This window comes from Podarcis vaucheri (genome assembly GCF_965113315.1).
Source record: "Podarcis vaucheri genome assembly, chromosome: 4".
NCBI classification, from domain to species: Eukaryota; Metazoa; Chordata; class Lepidosauria; order Squamata; family Lacertidae; genus Podarcis; species Podarcis vaucheri.
Window position 1 is genome coordinate 19,332,837 of NC_138762.1, and position 17,022 is coordinate 19,349,858.

Consider the following 17,022-nt stretch of genomic DNA (forward strand, 5'->3'; position numbering starts at 1 on the left):
GTTGACGCTGACCCCAAACCCCACATGTACACTATATAAACACCCCACCTCTCCTCTCCCCCAACCTTATACTGTACTCAACACTAATGTCTCACAACAAATGTAACTGATTTGTAAGAGAATGTACAATCTGAAAAAGAGACAAGGCATGTAGTTTTGTAAACCAAGAAAATCTTTAATAAAAATAAATAATAAAAAATAGAAGAGGTGCATAATGATGTTTTAACAAGCTTTTATTGTGAAATATTGGATTTAGAAAAAAGTACAAAAATGTCAACTGTCAAATGTGTGCCAGTACAGAATTTCAACAGTATATACACATGTAGCAAGCTGAACAGCTTCACCTCAGAATGGACATACTTTCTAACTAAAAAGAAACTGCAATATTCACAGGCTTAAAATACATAAATAACTGAAGCCCAAGTGAAAGGTTTTGTTCAATGCTAATTAACAATCGGAAAACTGACTTAAATGCACATTATAGTACAATGTATCACCCTCAAAATCTACATTAAAAAGGTCATTGTGAAGATAGGTACAACTCCAGGATTTCATTTGCTAGTTCCTAGCCTTAAAAACTCCCAAGTGAAGAGTGGGTATGAAACTTATAAAACCAGAGTGATTTCTCTTCAAACACTGTAAAGTCCCTAAATGGGTCCATACTAGGATTTGTACAGCTCTGGCAGTTAAAAATTAAAATGCTGGGTCTCTTTTTCTAGAATGTTCCTGTTGCAGCATAAGCAGGTTTCAATGAGAATGATTTGATCAGAAAGTGAATCAGATTCATGGTAAAAGTTCTGGCAGGTTTTTGTATTTAAAAAACCACCCAAATCTACCAGTGACAGGTAGTCATTTGACTGGAAAAAGTATCAAAATACTCTGAAATGCAAATAAGTAATGAAAAAAAAACCTTCCCAATGATTAAACAGTCCAATAGGATAGCAGCAGTATATTCTACCCTCGCTGTTTTATCTTGTTAAGATAATCAAATAGTATTTATAAATTTACAAAGTTCGTCTAGTATACAAAAAATTAAAAATAATCCTCAATATTGTAGAAAGCAGCTTTTTTTTTCATTCAAATTACATTATTCAGTAGTCTGTTGGGAACAAATCCTCCCAATCTTCAGGTAGCTGGAGGTCCAAAAACAACACATTAACGCTAGCTGAAGCGCACGTTATTCTTTTAAGTAACTTGATAGTTAACTTGAGCACCTTTGAATCAAATAGGATTTCCATTTTATGGAAAAGCAGCTTCATTTTTAAGCTGATGAGACCATGCCTTCTGGAATGAATTCATATCATATAGTAATTCATATCGTAACTCCCAAAGGGAACATTAAAAAAAAAAAAATCTGAAGAAATGTAAGACAGGGACCTGAAACTTCCTACCTTCGGGTATTGCTTTCCACATTCTGCTGAGGGATGTCTGCCTGTCTATTACTGAACTCTGATGGTTTATTCAGAATCCTGGGACTTGTTCTAGGGATGCACAGTTGGGCTTGTGCAATGCTGACCAGACTTTATGGGCTTAATTCCTTGGAACAAACTGGGAGTACATATAGAGCACATGTAATACACTTCCTGCAGCTTGAGATCAGTAGTGATGGGCAAGCTGCCTGCCTTTCAGAGCACTTTGTATGCTATTATTTAAGTTTCCATGGAATCCTGCAGCTTCCCATAGGACTTTCTGAATGCCAGCATCTGGCTCTTTACTTGTCTTAAGAGATTTATCCAATTCCTGCTGAGTACATGATTCTTCATCCTGTACTGATCCCACTTGACTTCATGGCTGGCCCACAGACAGCAAAGCCAGTGAGGGTCTATGGGGCTGGCGTTTTTTGTCCCATGTGAGAGCTTCTCCGGGGCCATTTCTTTTGGCTCCTGGGTAACCTGTCCCAGAACAGTGTGACTGCACCCTTAGCAATGTGAAGCTGTTTGTGTGGGGGGTGTTTGTTTCACTCTTGAGAAATAAAAAGGCATATTCTCCCAGCAGTTTAAAAAGGCATAGTACGATGAAATGTTATTAAAAGAAATTGCCAAAGAGTTACATTAGCTCAAATACTGTTCCTGCGTCATTCAATTTAGAACATGCCACAGGGAATATTATGCAGATTAGCACTGAGATAAAAGGTGAAATATATTTTAGAAGCCCTACAGTTTAGTGTGTGTGTGTGTGGGGGGGGAAATTAAGTTAGGCACAACATGAGTTAAGACAAACACCTTCTACACAGACAAATCTGTTACAATTATGTACAGCCAATATTCCTTTCCTGCCAGATCTTAACACCTTCTCTAGCATCCTAAACAACTCTGATCTTAACATCTGATTATTCTGTACATACATTTATTTATATACATCCACAAAGGAACATTTAAACATGATTTTTTTTTAAAAAAGAAAAACTTTATATACAAAATACCAACATTCCTATAAATAATAAACAGTTAGGAGAAAAGGCACTTGCAAGAGAAAAAGTCTACAGTAAATTTTCAAAAAACACGTTTTGTTCAGATACTTACAATAGGGAATATCTCTTTAAATTTCTATCACAAGAAATGTAAAACACCAGTTATCACTAAGAATAGAACTGTTAAAATTCTTTTACATATTTATAGGTAATAAGCTTCTTGTCATAAAAGCACCATGATTTTAGACTTTCAACGTACTCTTATTTTGACCAAAAGATAATGCACAATTGTCAGGCATTTAGTGCTCCAGTTTCTGTTTCCAAGCTAGTTGTTGCTGGAATACTGATATGGTTGACCATTATTTTTCTTGATGTGGATATGCCCAGCTCCTGGGTAAGTTCTGCTTTTGCCTAGGTGTCCTGTATAAATCCAATTTAGATTAATGATTCTGCACAATAGCCATACTTGATGGACTGCTCCCTCAAACTGCTGCCTTGCATATGTTATTGCATGATGTGGTTAAAAATAAGAGCACTCTTACTGATTACCAGTAACTGGCAAGAAGTCCTCTCCTGTATAAATTCTTTTTAAAAAGCATTCTTCAAGCCAGCTGAAGTATTTTAATCCAAATGGCTTAAACTTAAAAAAAAAAAAGGGGGGGGGGTTCCACTGCATTATCAGTTACAAAAAGGTGTAGGAAACATGCCAACTACTCTGTGTGCAAAAATATTCCTTTTTTCCACTACACAGGCTTCTAAGGAGTTTCCACAGAGTCATTTACCTTTTGAATATTAACACCCATGCAAACAGCACTTCATGGAGATGTGAGTATGCTCCCACTCTTGTCAAACTTCTTGCCTTTTGATAAAGCCGCAACTTGTTTGAGCAGTTCTCTGTTTTTTGCCTGCAAAAAACAACACCACAACCCTTATAATTCTGTAGGTTGTATCGTACATACAGTGCCATGCAATGTTGGACAATGCTCCACTTCCCTCTTTACACCATTCCCATGGTAGTTGCAGAAATGTCTAACAGATGTAGGCGAACGCCTGTGCTGCTGAAAAGGGCTCAAAGCCACGCATCCAAAGAGCTATGTAAGGTTCGGCCCAAGGGTTTTGGTACTCCAGTTCCTCCCCCGCCCCAATCCTATTGCAAACTGTTTGGTATGATGAGGTGATGCTTGAGAAATAGATGTCCCGAGTCCTTTTTGGAACCCTATCAAGAGCATTCATTAGATCTTGAAGTAAAAATACTGTATTATTAGATAGCTTTCATTTTGATATTTTTAAAGAAGGGCCTTAAAGCACATGTTCAGACAGACGGATGCTTAAATGGAAAGCTGTCTCAACATGACACTGTCCAAAGCTCTCTCTGTCCGTCCGTCCCCCAGTTTAATAATTTGGCTAATTTGTGATTCTTTGGGAGTCAGCTGGAGCTTTACACTGTGTGAAGAGATTGGAATGTTGATTTCACCTAAAGAAACACACTAAAAAGCAGAGGCTATTTCAGCACTAGCGGCCTAGGAAGTTATCCAGGCAAACATGACCACCATTCATCACAATCAAGTCCCTCTCTATAAAACACAGACACAGCTGTGTACAACACTTAAGGTGCAGGTGAAACAGATTTGCACCAAAGCAGCTCTCCTAGCTAGCTAGCTTTAAGCCAATGTCTTTAGTTGCTGTAGCTGAAAACAAAAATGGGGAATAACAACTTTAGTACAACTGGTAAAACATATCAAAATCTCATGATGAATCCTGTTCAAGTTAGACCCGTTACTGAAAGTCAATCAATGGGACCTAACTGATGTAAGCTTTGCTAATTATTTCACTGCTGAGCGTTTATGGATAAAAAAAATTGCAAACACTGTTACGATGATCAATTACAATCTACTCTTCATCAATGCTGGGATGACTAGAGATCCAGTTTGTGAAGGCCTTTGGGTTCCTCTTCTTGGTGTGATGCCAGAATTCAATGCTATCTTGGGGTATGATATTGATAGTTCAAGAAGAGTGAACTGAATTCAAAAGGTGCCTATCTCGTGACCATTTGTTCTTATATAAATTATATATAACAGAACTATCATAAGCATAGGAAGCTGACTAAACTGACACCAGCTTAAGTTAAACTTGCATTTGTTGTTGTTGTTGTTGTTGTTTAGTTGTGTCCAACTCTTCGTGACCCCATGGACCAGAGCACGCCAGGCACTCCTGTCTTCCACTGCCTCCCACAGTTTGGCTAAACTTGCATAAATTACCCCAATTCCAAACTCTGTTCAGCAGTGCTACTACTCACTGAGCCGGCCTAAGCCTCGAAGAGGAAAAAACAAGTCATAAAAAAGTGTTTGAATTGAAACCTCCCTTTTTGCCAGCATAAGCTGTGCCAGGTCGTGTGATCAAGCTAAACAGTTAGGATCCTTCATATGTCTCCCCTGCCTGGCAGCACCCTCACCAATCCCCATTTTTCAGGGCTTATGTCAGTGTAAAAACATGGTTCAGTCAGCTGAGCCCGAGCTGAAGGAATTATGCCAGCGTGTCTCCAGCTAAGCTTGGATGTGGTGCTTACACTGGGAGAGCAACTGAATCCTAACTCACCCATCCCAGTAGATCCTAGGTTTTGATTGCTCCCCAAGTCCTTAGCCTAACAATGTTGTCTGTGAACAATTGCGGTGCTTACCTGTAGTTGTTCCACAGTTTCTTTATGAGCTCTCTCCATGCTGTTCATCTTTGTTCTCAAGTTGGACTCTTGGTACTGAAAGTCTGCCTTCAGCTCTGTCAACTAGGAAAAAGAATGGAGATCTTTAAAATACTGTTCCAGACCTCCTTTAAAGATAACCCTCACGTCAACAAGATAGATTCCTGGTGTCTGTCAGATGAACTTTTTAAAAGACAAAAAAGCAATTTCTTCCACTGATTTGAAGACTAGTAATGAAAACAATGCATAGCATTAAATATTATATCTGCACAAACAAAGTAAGCTGAGTATATCCGTAAGACAGAATGTTGTCTAAACATTTTTACTTGGCATAGTCCAGGTTATTGTCCTTACATACACAGTTAAGAAAAAATAAATAAACCATACAGCAGTTATTCCCAGATGTGCAAGTAAGAGATCGCCTCCTTCACAACACACTTGTAAGCCAGGCACAACACTTCTCTCTTGGGAAGAGAGCAAAATACAATGAAGCTGTGTGGCAGTTAAGATGCCCCCAAATGGTAGAAACTATGGATTTGAAGTGTAAACTCCAACCTACCTCTCAACGAACGCAAGCTCAATATGGGGAAAGGATTGAGAGAGAAGGACTTCCAAAGCATCCAGAGTAACCCATATAAACTACAAATATGTTACAATGTATCAGGTGTACTTGGGAAACTATTACCTCTGGCTAATACCACAACGGCTCACCCTCCCTTTCCCCCAAAAGCAATTGTTTGATGGGCAGAAATGATTAGGATACAGCATTATGTGTGCAGGTTTAGCTTATTATTATTATTAATTATTATTAATTGAATTTATATACTGTCCTATAACCTGGAGGCCTCAACTACTCCTACCCTTTCTCAGCATCAAACCTTAGCCAGGGTAGGTTCTGGCCAGCTGGGGAGGAGGGCATACTGTGGAGGAAGAAGATAAAATTGGCCCCTTGTGGACAAAAAAGTTCATCTAAATATAATTATTTCGAGTAACATATGCCCAAAATGCATTCCAAATGAACTCTGGGTTTGGGTTGCTTAATTCATATTTGTAATGCTTATTTCATTTGGAACTAGAACATTTACAAAATAGCTACTTGTGAGTTGAGGCTTTTACCTTTTTATCTTTTTCCAGAATTGTTTGATCTCTTTGCTGCAAGAGGCGTTTCAGTGACATCACTTCTTCTTTCAGCTGACTAATGAGGACAAAGTTGTCAGTACCTCCGCTGTCTGCTGACTGATTTATAGAACTACTGTAAAACAAAAAGTGTGGGCTGTGATTAAATGGGGGGGGGGGACTGTATGTATTTGAATCAGTTTCACAAACGTCCTAATGGAAAAAAGTACTTGACAGAAATAGATGAAACTAGCAAATTAGCTTACTAATGACAAACATTATCAATACCTGCAGAAATATAATTAAGCATTAGCTTCCGACTTTCTAAATGAAGCAGCCTTTTACACAAATTCCAACTGCTTGTCAGAGACTGTTGTATACAATCTCTCTCACCTAACAAAATGCACATGGAACAAAGCTTGTCAGTAAGAACCAAATCAAAGCAGGTTTATAGCTACAAATAACTGAACTGTTGCTCCTAGATGCACTGCATGTTGGGCTGTTTTCCTTCTGCTATATTTTAGTTGATTACCCCCAAAACCTCCAGAATAAGGAGTGTAGAGGCATCATTTCCCACTAAAGTTTACACCAAGGCATATGGCCAAAATATGAAGTCATGTTGACTTTTTCAGAATAAAATGAAAAAGAAAAGGAAAACGAACAATAATTTCAATGGGAAAAACTGTAAGGAAGGCCATATTTTTACCTATCTCCATTAGATGGCTTGGATTCCATTTTGGGCTTTTTCTTTGGAGTTTCATTCTGAGTAGCTGCAGAGGATTTATGGCTGAAAAGACGCCAACACAATCTGTATGACTTATACATCTACATTTACACAAAACAGCATTTACATAGATTTCTAAATAATTTGACAAAGTAAGGAACAGGCCGGACTTACAAATTGTTCTTTTTTTAAAAAAAATAGTCAACATTTACCTCTGTTTCCACAATCCCTGATCTTGCTCTGGACTCAGACTGCTGATTCTGAAATGCAGAATGTGCAATAGGCTTAAGAATGGCCACCTCAACCATGGTTTGAAAAAAGGGAAAAAAAGCAAAAGCCCTATTTTACATACGGCTACCAGTTCTGAATATTCTTCAGAGGTAGCCACATATATAATAGCACACTGCAATCCTATATGGATGCAACCAAAGCTTGCCTAACAAAGGGCAAACCTGTCTTTTCCAGGGAAGACTGCAAGCAGAACTCCAGGCACAGCTATGCAAAAGTACTGCTGGCCACAATCACTTGACCTTCCAAGAGCAGCGGCAGGTCTAGAAGTACTCCCATGAATCTAGTCTTTTAGTTACTTCTGTCTTGTCTGGATTATCATACTGTGATGTGCTGGATGTGGATTAACAACCTCCTCACTGTCTTTGAGGAATCAGAAGGAGAGTTGGGATGACACCCATACACTGATGGCACCATACTTCACTCATCCAGATAACCTTTTCAAGCAGTTTCATGAAGCTAAAGAATAGCATGGAGACTCCCCAGACCAAAGGAAGTACACTAATTTCCCAAAAGCTTTTGAACAGGAACATTTTCTGAAACCCTAAATCAGGGAAGGCTAACCCCTGATCTGGTCCCAAACAAATTTGTTTGCCACTACCCCCTCCAATTTTAATGGCGCAACAAAAATAAAAACACTGACACAGTCACTGGCACTGTGGTGATGCAAATCACCTTCTCCCTGGTCATGAGACTGCTCATCTGACAAGCAGAGAGAGGGTGATTAGCTGGAAGTGGGGGGCTGAAGCCAAGAAGGTCTAAGTCTGGGTCAGTGCCTGGATGGAAGACTTCCTGGAAAACTAGGTACACTACCTGAAGTTTCACAATAATATACAAGTATAATAAAATAATAAATAAAATACTGATGGTATTGAAAGCAGCTGATGTACAGCAGAATGAAAATGGAAGCCGCTGGGCAACGTCTATTAGCACAATGAGCTGGCATTTTCATTTTCTCATGACAAGTGAAATCTCTCTTCAACCACAATGTATCTTATTTGGAATGTGCAGAGACTGGATGGCCATCTGTCATGGATGCTTTAGCTGATATTGCTGCACTGCAGGAGGCTGGACTAAGTGAACCTTGGAGTCCTTTCCAATTCTACAATTCTATGATTCTGGTGCATTTATGCATCTCTTCTTCATTCAGAAAGGGGCCATGCCTAGCTATGTGTATTAGCAACAGCATTAGAAGTGAGAGTTCAGCTTGCAACTCAAATGTTTCTAAACTGTTACTGTTTCATATAGGTTTTGTGTTCTACAAAAACAACACAGACTCCCAGCTATAAACATACGGTCTCTAAAAATTATGGCAGGATGTTGCGCAATCGGAAATGTGACTTTCTTTGAATAACAGGCCCTGTTATTTTGAAACCTCTCTTAGGTTTGCAAAACAATTTGCTATGTGGGAAGCTTCTTTTTCAAGAAAACAAACCCAAAGCTCCCTTGGACAATTGGAACCAGTTGGGCAGATCCTTGGATCCTAGCCTATATAAAGAAACATCCTTACACCCAAGTCCCTATCTGCCATCCCACACTTTCAACCTAAGGAAATATTAATTAATAGCAGAAATAAGTTTTAAGTGCAATAGATTAAATCTACCAATTTAGCATCAAAATTTTTACTGTATCTTGATTTAGTTTCAGAGAATACAGGTACGGCCTCTATTCCACAAGTTTCACAAAACTTACTTGTGATGGCCGCTGCTGTGACGGTGGTGGTGATGGCGATGACGCTGGTGTTTCAAATGATGCTGGTCTTTTTCAGTAAGTGATGTGGAGGAGGAATTAGAATGTGAAGACCCTAAGCTCTTCCTCTGTTCCTTGGTCTTCTGCAGTACTCTCTTGTAGGACAGCGTACAGAGCCAACACAACAGCTTCCCATCAACCTTTTGGGAAATCATTCGCAGCAAGTTATGTTACACGTACTCAGTGCTAAAAAGACATACAACAGCCAAAATAAAATTATCAAATACTTCTGCTGTCATTCTTTTTGCACACATCTTAATACAAACAAGTTAAAAATGCATAGTACAGAACAGCAGCATGTAAAATTAAACATACCGGACATTCTGCTGAAAACTGGGTGAAAAATATTGCAACCTATTTCCTTTAGGTGAGCACACCTGTCAAGATATAAAAGGCCTCTTCCATGGACAGAAGGGCTCTTGATCCAGGAGGCCCCACTAAAGGAAGGGAAAAGAACATTTTTGCAAAAACTCCCATAACCTTTATCAAGCAGTGCCGTGTCCCACACTGTTCTCAAGGTTTCTATTTTCAGAAGCTGGAAGGGAAAGAGGAATCTGTAAAAATTGCCTTGCCTCTCCAGTTAAGAGAGCGTCAGGAGTGAAACCCCTCTCAAGGGGTATTAGGATCCAACACATAATTTCATACTCAAGTGGTAGACCTACTGAAATCAATGAACTTTCAATGGATCTATCTAGACTATAACTGACGTTGGATGTATCTCCCCTGTATCATTTTGTCTTTCACCCAATTTCCAGGATTGCCCACAGCTCTCCTCAGACTTGGCCAATGATTTATCTAGGATCCACCATCCCAACTGGTTGCCAGAAAAGGTTCTTAGTAGGCTTTATCCAAGAGTCTACTCTAAACTCTAATATATGAATACTCATTATAATGTAATAAAATAAATGCAATCTAAGAGACCACTTGCAGCAACAATGGGGTATTGTCCGAATATGGATGACAAGCAACCATGCTGAAATAGCTAGGTCTGAGACTGGTCAGTGCCTAAGCTGGGAGACTGTCTGATAATCTACAAAAGATTACAAAAGAATGGTGAAATAAAAATGATAAGATATTATATTCCATTAATAACAACTGGGCAGACTAGATGCCAGTGTTTTATAGCCTCTGAAAACAACTATCAAAAGGCATACTTTCAATTATCTTGTTTACTGTTTTGTGAGTTCGAATTTTTTCATGGATCAGCAGTCAAGTGATGCTATATAAACTGATAACTGAAGAGTAATACAAATACATAATATAAATTCTATTTCTCCATAATTATTTGGAAGCCTTCACTTAAAACTGACTAAAGGTTTCTTCTAGAACACCTCATGCCAGAAGTGCAGGGAGCATCCAGTTACATGACTTAAGTAAACATGGACCCTAGGCAAGTGTGCCTGGAACCCCTGGACTCTCACACCGCTCAAATTCTGAGACCAACACTGGTGTCAGAAGTGGGATCTGTGTTTCCTGGAGGAAAGGCTCATGAGCAAAGTATGCCTGAGTTGGGGGACCCCATTCTCCACATGTGGGTTACAGTTTCAGGGATCAATGAACAGCACTCTGATAGACCATTAGTGCTATAGTGATGTTGGGAAATCTTAGCAAGTTAAAACTTTGGCTCATGCCTAAGAAGAGCATTGTGGGAGAGCCAAACACTGGGCAATGTGTGTCTGCTTCTTTAAATGCAGACTTAGTGTCTTTGGGAGTGTGAATAAGTTATCTTCTCCAGCTGCAGGAGGGAGGCTCATAGTTGATTTGTTGTCTTGACACCTGGCTATCTGAGATGCCGTTTCTGTGTGAACAAGGTCATCGAGCCTTATCACAACAAGAAGGGGAATCTGGTGTGTGTCTGAGAATAAGGGAGGATGCCCTTTCGTTTTCAAGGTCTTGGGATAAACAGGATTCAGCTGCCAATTCCCCTAACAAGTTTGAGTTATCGTCCTTCTATGTAACCATTGGCGAATTGCTAATTAATCTAAAGAACCGATTGGCCTTTGAGTTTGGGATTCACGCGGATTCAAAGGGGATAAGACCTTAGGAATCCGACTTGCAATTTGCAGCCGCCTCACCTAACCTACTTTGCCATGTGAGACCATTGTCATGCAGAGAGGGCCTGCCCTGATGCCGGTTCTCGTTGTGAGTGTGTTCTGTAGTTAGCTATACTAAACAATGTTTTTATTGTCTGTTTGGGATTTGTAAGAGATGTGCAAACTTTTGTTTGAATAATCTTGTTTTTTAATAAATTCTGGAAAAACGACTTTTTCCTGTTTCTGTCTTTTGTGCCTTTCTGTCGGGGAAGCTAAACCAGCACCTGACCACTTAGTTGCCTACCTGAACCTGTTGGATTTCTGTCTGTGCCATGGTAAAGCGACGCAGGGTGGGGCAGCCCAGTAACGCTGAAGAGTAATCTCCTTCCTTAGGTTACTTTTCTGGGCTGTTCTAAGATAAGGAAGTGGTGGCAGCAACTACTGTTTGTTTGTTTTGTGTTCTGAAAACGCTTCTGTGCACCCCTCTCCCTCTCTCAGCTGGGTCTTGCCGGACAAGTAGGGCAGGTTGGGGAGGTGGGAGTGCGCACAAATGCTACAAGTGCGATTCAAAATACAACAATACGATGTTGTTCATCATCCAGTTACCACTTTGAGACCAAGTATGAGTAGCAGCAAGACAAAGCTATACCTTTCTTCTTCCTTCCTCTTTGCGATCAAAAGCACATTGCTGCTTGCATTGTTCACATGTTTGAGGGGGTCCATATTTCTTCTCAGAGTTTGTGCAGCGCTGACATTTTGTGCCAATAAACGCTGCAATGATGTTACAGTATTGGCAAGGTTTCGGCTGAAGAAAAAGAACAACAAATTAAGAATGCCATTCCTTGTTTCAATATGTCAACATTTTATGCAAAAGTGACCTAGAGTCACTGAAGAAAAAGTAAAACTGCTTTTATACAAGCTCATTTAGACAGACTTCACTTAGTAGTTACATGCTTGAAACTATGTTACATTTTATTAACTGGTTCAAAGTTTCTTTAAACTTTCCTGATGTAAGCTGTGGGGAAAACATTATTTTGCTAACTGAAATTTGTTTCTTTTTATTTAGGAAAATGTATAAACTGCTTAATAAAAACAAAACAAAACAGTAATACAGAGCATTTCCGTTATAATTATGGAACTGCAGCTATGGAGTCAATGTATTTTCATGGTGAATTAGGCTATCAATTGCTATTAAGCACAATGACTGTGCTCTGCCTCTATGGTTCCGAATACTAGTTGCTGAACACTGCAAGAGGGGAGAGTACTCTTGTGCTCAGTTCCTGCTTGTGGGCTTTCCACGGGCATCTGGTTGGCTTTTGTGAGGACACTGGAGAAGATGGTTCCAGTTACAGATAGGCAGCCGTGTTGGTCTGCCATAGTCAAAATAAAAAAATTCCTTTCAGTAGCACCTTAAAGACCAAGTAAGTTAGTTCTTGGTATGAGCTTTCGTGTGCATGGTATCTGAAGAAGTGTGCATGCACACGAAAGCTCATACCAAGAACTAACTTACTTGGTCTTTAAGGTGCTACTGAAAGGAATTTTTTTTATTTTGGAGAAGATGGGTCACTGTCCTGATCCAATAGGCTCTTCTTGCGTGGACCCTTCTCCTCCAGTGAAAGTAAGCAATCTCTAGACTATCCAAAAAGGCTATTACAGCCAGCTGCTTAAAGATACAATGGAGGCTGCAAAGTGCATCTTCCTGGCTGCCCATACTGCCACATGGTAGGTACAATTATGTGTCATAACCAGTGTTCAGTCAACCTTAGAGCAAGACCTGCGCTCAAGTCTGGTTTTCTTCACAGCCTGTAGCTCTCAAGAATACATTGGTTCCACTCTTCAGCACGTACATATTTAAAACTTTATGCAAAGTCAAAGGCAACTTCAACCAGTGTGGAATAAAATGTCATAGTTGTTGTTATTTTCTTAAATCCAAATTTGAATAAGTCTCTGTAGGCCTGACTATGAATTTAGCAGCCCAGTCACAAAAAAGATCCAGAATTAACTCACCGTTCCAAATTGCTTTACATTTTGGGCACACTTCTTGCATATTGTGTTGGTTTTGCTAAAAGAAAAGCAAATAAAATCCAGTTTTTCAAATACTTAGTTACACAGGAGAAGTACCCATATTCAGGACAGGCCCTTAAAAGCCAGTGTGGTGTAGTGGTTAAGAGCAGTAGACTTGTCATCTGGTGATCCGGGTTTGTGTCTCTGCTCCTCCACATGCAGCTGCTGGGTGACCTTGGGCTAGTCACACTTCTTTGAAGTCTCAGCCCCACTCACTTCACAGAGTGTTTGTTGTGGGGAAGGAAGGGAAAGGAGAATGTTAGCCGCTTTGAGACTCCTTTGGGTAATGATAAAGTGGGATATCAAATCCAAACTCTTCTTCTAAAAGAACTCTAGTTCTCCAAAAAGGTGGCACAAGTTGCTCACCAGAGGCTCTTCTTTATTCTGCCTTGCTCTTTTGCCTCCTTCATGGGACCAGGGTAGGCAGACAACATTTTCCCCAATACGTGGGTGACTTTTAGCCATATAATTCAAGGCAAACTGCATGTGGAATTTGACTGACCAGCATTACATTTATGGGGCATATAGCAGTTTTCAAGTAATAGCTGATAGTTTACAAGTGTGAAATAACATGAAAAAGACTTACCTCTCTTGTTGAAACTCTGATCGACAGTAAGTACATTTTACCATGGGATGTGCAATGCGACATTCCTAGACAAAAAAAGTCAAAACTGTTTTACTATAGAGAAACTACTGACACAATAAATTCATCTCATTTTATCTTATTTGCTCTGTGGACATGCCATGGTGCTCCCATGTATAAGTTACAGTTGTTCCAAGTCACTTTGGCTTTCCATATGTGGCTGCAAACTACAGGGCAAGAGACTTCCTGATCTGACTTATTATACAGTCTATGTCACCATCATAAGATTGCAATATAAAGTGCTTTATTGCTTGATTATAAGGTGGGTTTAAGAGATGGAATTTAAGATAACTAATTAAAAACCCACTGACTGTTAATGCTGCAAAACTAAGTATCTTTACCGTGGACTCCTGCAAGTAGAATCTGTCACATAGCTGCTGTAACAAGCAAGGATCTATGATTACTTTGATTGCCTATGAAAGCTTGTGCCACAAGACTAGCTAGCTCCCAGAGTATTATAGCCTGTTTTAAGAAGAAAACCAAAACAGGTGTTTCTTCATTACAGCAAGCAAGGGATGAAGTAACACATTTAGGTGTTTTTTTTAATGTGTGACAAAGATGTAATGAATCAGTGATGGAAAACATGAGATCCCCCAGATGCTGTTAAGTCTCCAGGTACCATGGACAGAAACTATGGGAATTACAGCCCAACCATCATTTGGAGGGCTGCAGGTTCTGCCCTGTTCAAAACGAACAAGTCAAAATGTAAAAGTCATCAAAATTTTCCAATATGTATAATAAATTCAGGACAGAGCTACCCTGAGGAGGGATTGCCACTGAAAATAGTAAACCCCATCCCATCACCATGTAGTGAAAGCTGTATACTGTCTGACAGTGGGAGGGAAATCCACTATGGTTTAGAATGGGGTTAGAGCAAATGCAAAATATGATGACATGATACAGAGGGAAGAATCTCATAGTGATGACATTCTGGGTGGCACCATCATGCCAGGCATAACAAATGGGCCACAACACCTACACCACAGGGCAGTTTGGGTGGCAGACTGGCACCTCTCACTGAGTAATCTGAAAAGAACTGATCACCCTGGAATTAGTCACTAAGGCTGAAATCATATAGGCACATGGAGAGCAAGTATGACTGAACTCAAATGAGACTAACTTTTGGGGTTGACACATATATAATCTCTCCTCATCCCTTTGTAACCCTGAAAATGAGGCCTGTTTTGCGACTGATCTATGTCACCTTCTCTGAACATATAAAGAGCCTGCTGGGACAAGCCAGTTGCCCATCCAGGCCAGCATATTGTTCTCACAGTGGCCAACAAGGTGTCTGTGGGAAGCTAGGCAATCAGGATCCAAGTGCAAGAGCACCTGACCTATCCTCAACTTGTACTCAGAAGAACTGCTGCTGCCTCCAACAGTGGAACCACAGGATAGCCATCATGGCTAGTAGCCTTCAATAGTGCTCTCCTCTTCTGAAGTCATGCAAGTTGGTGGTCATCACTGTCTCCCTGAGGAAGAGAGCCCCATAATTTTAACTATATGCTACATGGAAGAGAAGTGCTTCCTGTTATCCCTCCTGAGCTTTCCAATGTTCAGCTTCACCAGATGCCAGCAGGGACGCTTCCTTCGCTTAAAAAAGTGCAGAATAAATGTTCCAAGTGAAAAAGAAACCACACAGCAGCTTATCAGCAGCGTTGTGTCCTTGAAGCTAAACCCTTCCTTTGCCTTCACTCCTCTGCTTGGTCAGCCCCCTCGCAATTCCAAGGCTTCGTTAACTACAAACCCCGAAATCTCCAACCCACCCCAAAACTTTCCTAGGGTTTTTGTAGACGTTTTGTGGGGTCAAAATGCAGGGTTTTCCCTTACAATACCCTATGAACGGTTTAGAGGGGAGTCTCAAATTTAGGGGTTCCGAGTTAGTTGTTGTTGGGGGGGGAAGAAACTACAAAACGCAGAATTTGCACTACTAGGCTCTACAGAATTTTGGGGGGGTCTCAAATTTAGGGGTTCCGAGTTAGTTGTTGTTGGGGGGGAGAGAAAGAACCTACAAAACCAAGATTTGCACTTCTAGGCTCTACAAAACTTTGGAGTGGATGGGACGCTGGTTTTCTGGGTGTTAACAGCGACCCCCCGTTTGATGTATCACTTACTGAGTTTGGGAGCCCCACTAAAAGCTTTAGAGGGGCCCCGAGATGTCGGGGTTAACGAAGCTCCAGGCCGCCCCGTCCCTTCAAACCCCTTCAGCCCCGGAAGCGGGCGCGTCCCGCCGAACAGCCGGATATCCTCTGGCCGCCCGCCCTGCCCTGCCCGTCCCCACCCCACGCAGCCGCCCTTCCCTCCCTGGGCGTCGCCTCCCGGCCTACCCCCGCCGCCCCCGGGGAGCGGCACCTTGCAGAGCTGCTGTCCCTGGGAGAGCTCCTCGAACGGGTAGCGCTGGTTGCACTTGGTGCAGGCGTAGAGAGCCGGGGCGGCGGCGGCGACGGCCCCACCTCCACCACCCGCGACGGCCGCTGCTGCTGCCGCCACCCCGGAGGCCCCGGATGTTGCCGCCATCCGCCTTCCCTTCACAGCGCCGAAGGAGCCGGGAAGGAACCAACCACCGGCCGGAGGGCGGGCGGGCAGGAGCGAACGAACGACTGAGAGAGAAAGAGAGAGGATTCTCCCCTCCCCCGCGCGCGCCTGATGGTTCCTTCGGCTCCTCCGCCGCCGCTTCTTCCTCCGCTTAGGCCCGCTTTCCTCCTTGTGTCGGCATCCGCGTCAAGAGGCCCTTCCGTTCCCCCCTCCTCCTCCTCTTCCTTTCTCCTCACGCAAACAGAGGCCGAGCGCGAGCCAGGGAGCAAACCGACGGAGCGCGAGCCTCGGCGCCCTCGGCCAATCAGCGCGGCGCGGCAAGGCCGCCTTCAAACCTCGCCGCCCAATGAGGAGGCGGGGGAGGCCGCGCGACGTCCCTCACCCGCTCCCCACGCCCGCCGTGCTTGCGTCACGATTTGTAAGACCAGACCAATTAGAAAAATAAAATAAGGCGGAACCCGCTCTCCGCCGCCGCCTCTCATTGGCCGGGCGCCGGTGCCCTTTTTTTCCATACAAGAGTCGCAGCAATAACCGCCTTCGCTAGGCTGCGCCTGCGCAGAAGGGAGAGAAGCGCAGTTCGCTTCCTTCCTTCTACTGCCACCCACCGAAAGCTCCACAAACAAATCCGGAGCGTATCTTCGCCTTGGCTTCTGATTCGCTCGCTCTTGAAACCCCAAGGCGATAATAAGGAAATAAATCCGAGCTCCTGCTCTGGCTGCTTTCGCACCCTTCTTCCTCAACTCTGATTGGTTAATCCGGACGTCT

At 41.9% G+C, this 17,022-nt stretch overlaps 1 protein-coding gene across 3 annotated transcripts; it reads right to left on the bottom strand.

Moving 5' to 3' along the window:
* Positions 1-215: 215 nt before the first annotated feature.
* FAM76B (family with sequence similarity 76 member B) lies at positions 216-17,020 on the bottom strand. 3 transcript variants are annotated; one of them, XM_082219483.1, is made up of 10 exons: positions 16,075-16,620; positions 13,666-13,730; positions 13,023-13,077; positions 11,665-11,820; positions 8,926-9,122; positions 7,158-7,205; positions 6,928-7,008; positions 6,222-6,357; positions 5,088-5,189; positions 216-3,315 (listed from the first exon to the last, which is right to left on the bottom strand). In XM_082219483.1, the coding sequence occupies exons 1-10, from the start codon at positions 16,237-16,239 to the stop codon at positions 3,226-3,228; spliced, it is 1,095 nt and encodes a 364-aa protein (XP_082075609.1). In that variant the 5' UTR covers positions 16,240-16,620; the 3' UTR covers positions 216-3,225. The 3 variants fall into 3 exon arrangements, with proteins under 3 accessions (XP_082075609.1, XP_082075611.1, XP_082075610.1); XM_082219485.1 differs by lacking the exon at positions 16,075-16,620 and adding an exon at positions 15,837-15,954; XM_082219484.1 differs by lacking the exon at positions 6,928-7,008 and having other exon boundaries at positions 16,075-17,020.
* Between the last annotated feature and the right edge of the window lie 2 nt (positions 17,021-17,022).

Excerpts from the sequence above, each read along its gene's own strand:
- FAM76B (XM_082219483.1), bottom strand. The coding sequence starts at position 16,239 with ATGGCGGCAACATCCGGGGCCTCCGGGGTGGCGGCAGCAGCAGCGGCC. Across the intron at positions 11,821-13,022 it reads ATGTAAAGCAATTTGGAACG|CCGAAACCTTGCCAATACTG; the intron begins GTGAGTTAATTC and ends CTTTTTCTTCAG. Across the intron at positions 6,358-6,927 it reads AAGCCATCTAATGGAGATAG|TAGTTCTATAAATCAGTCAG; the intron begins GTAAAAATATGG and ends TTTGTTTTACAG.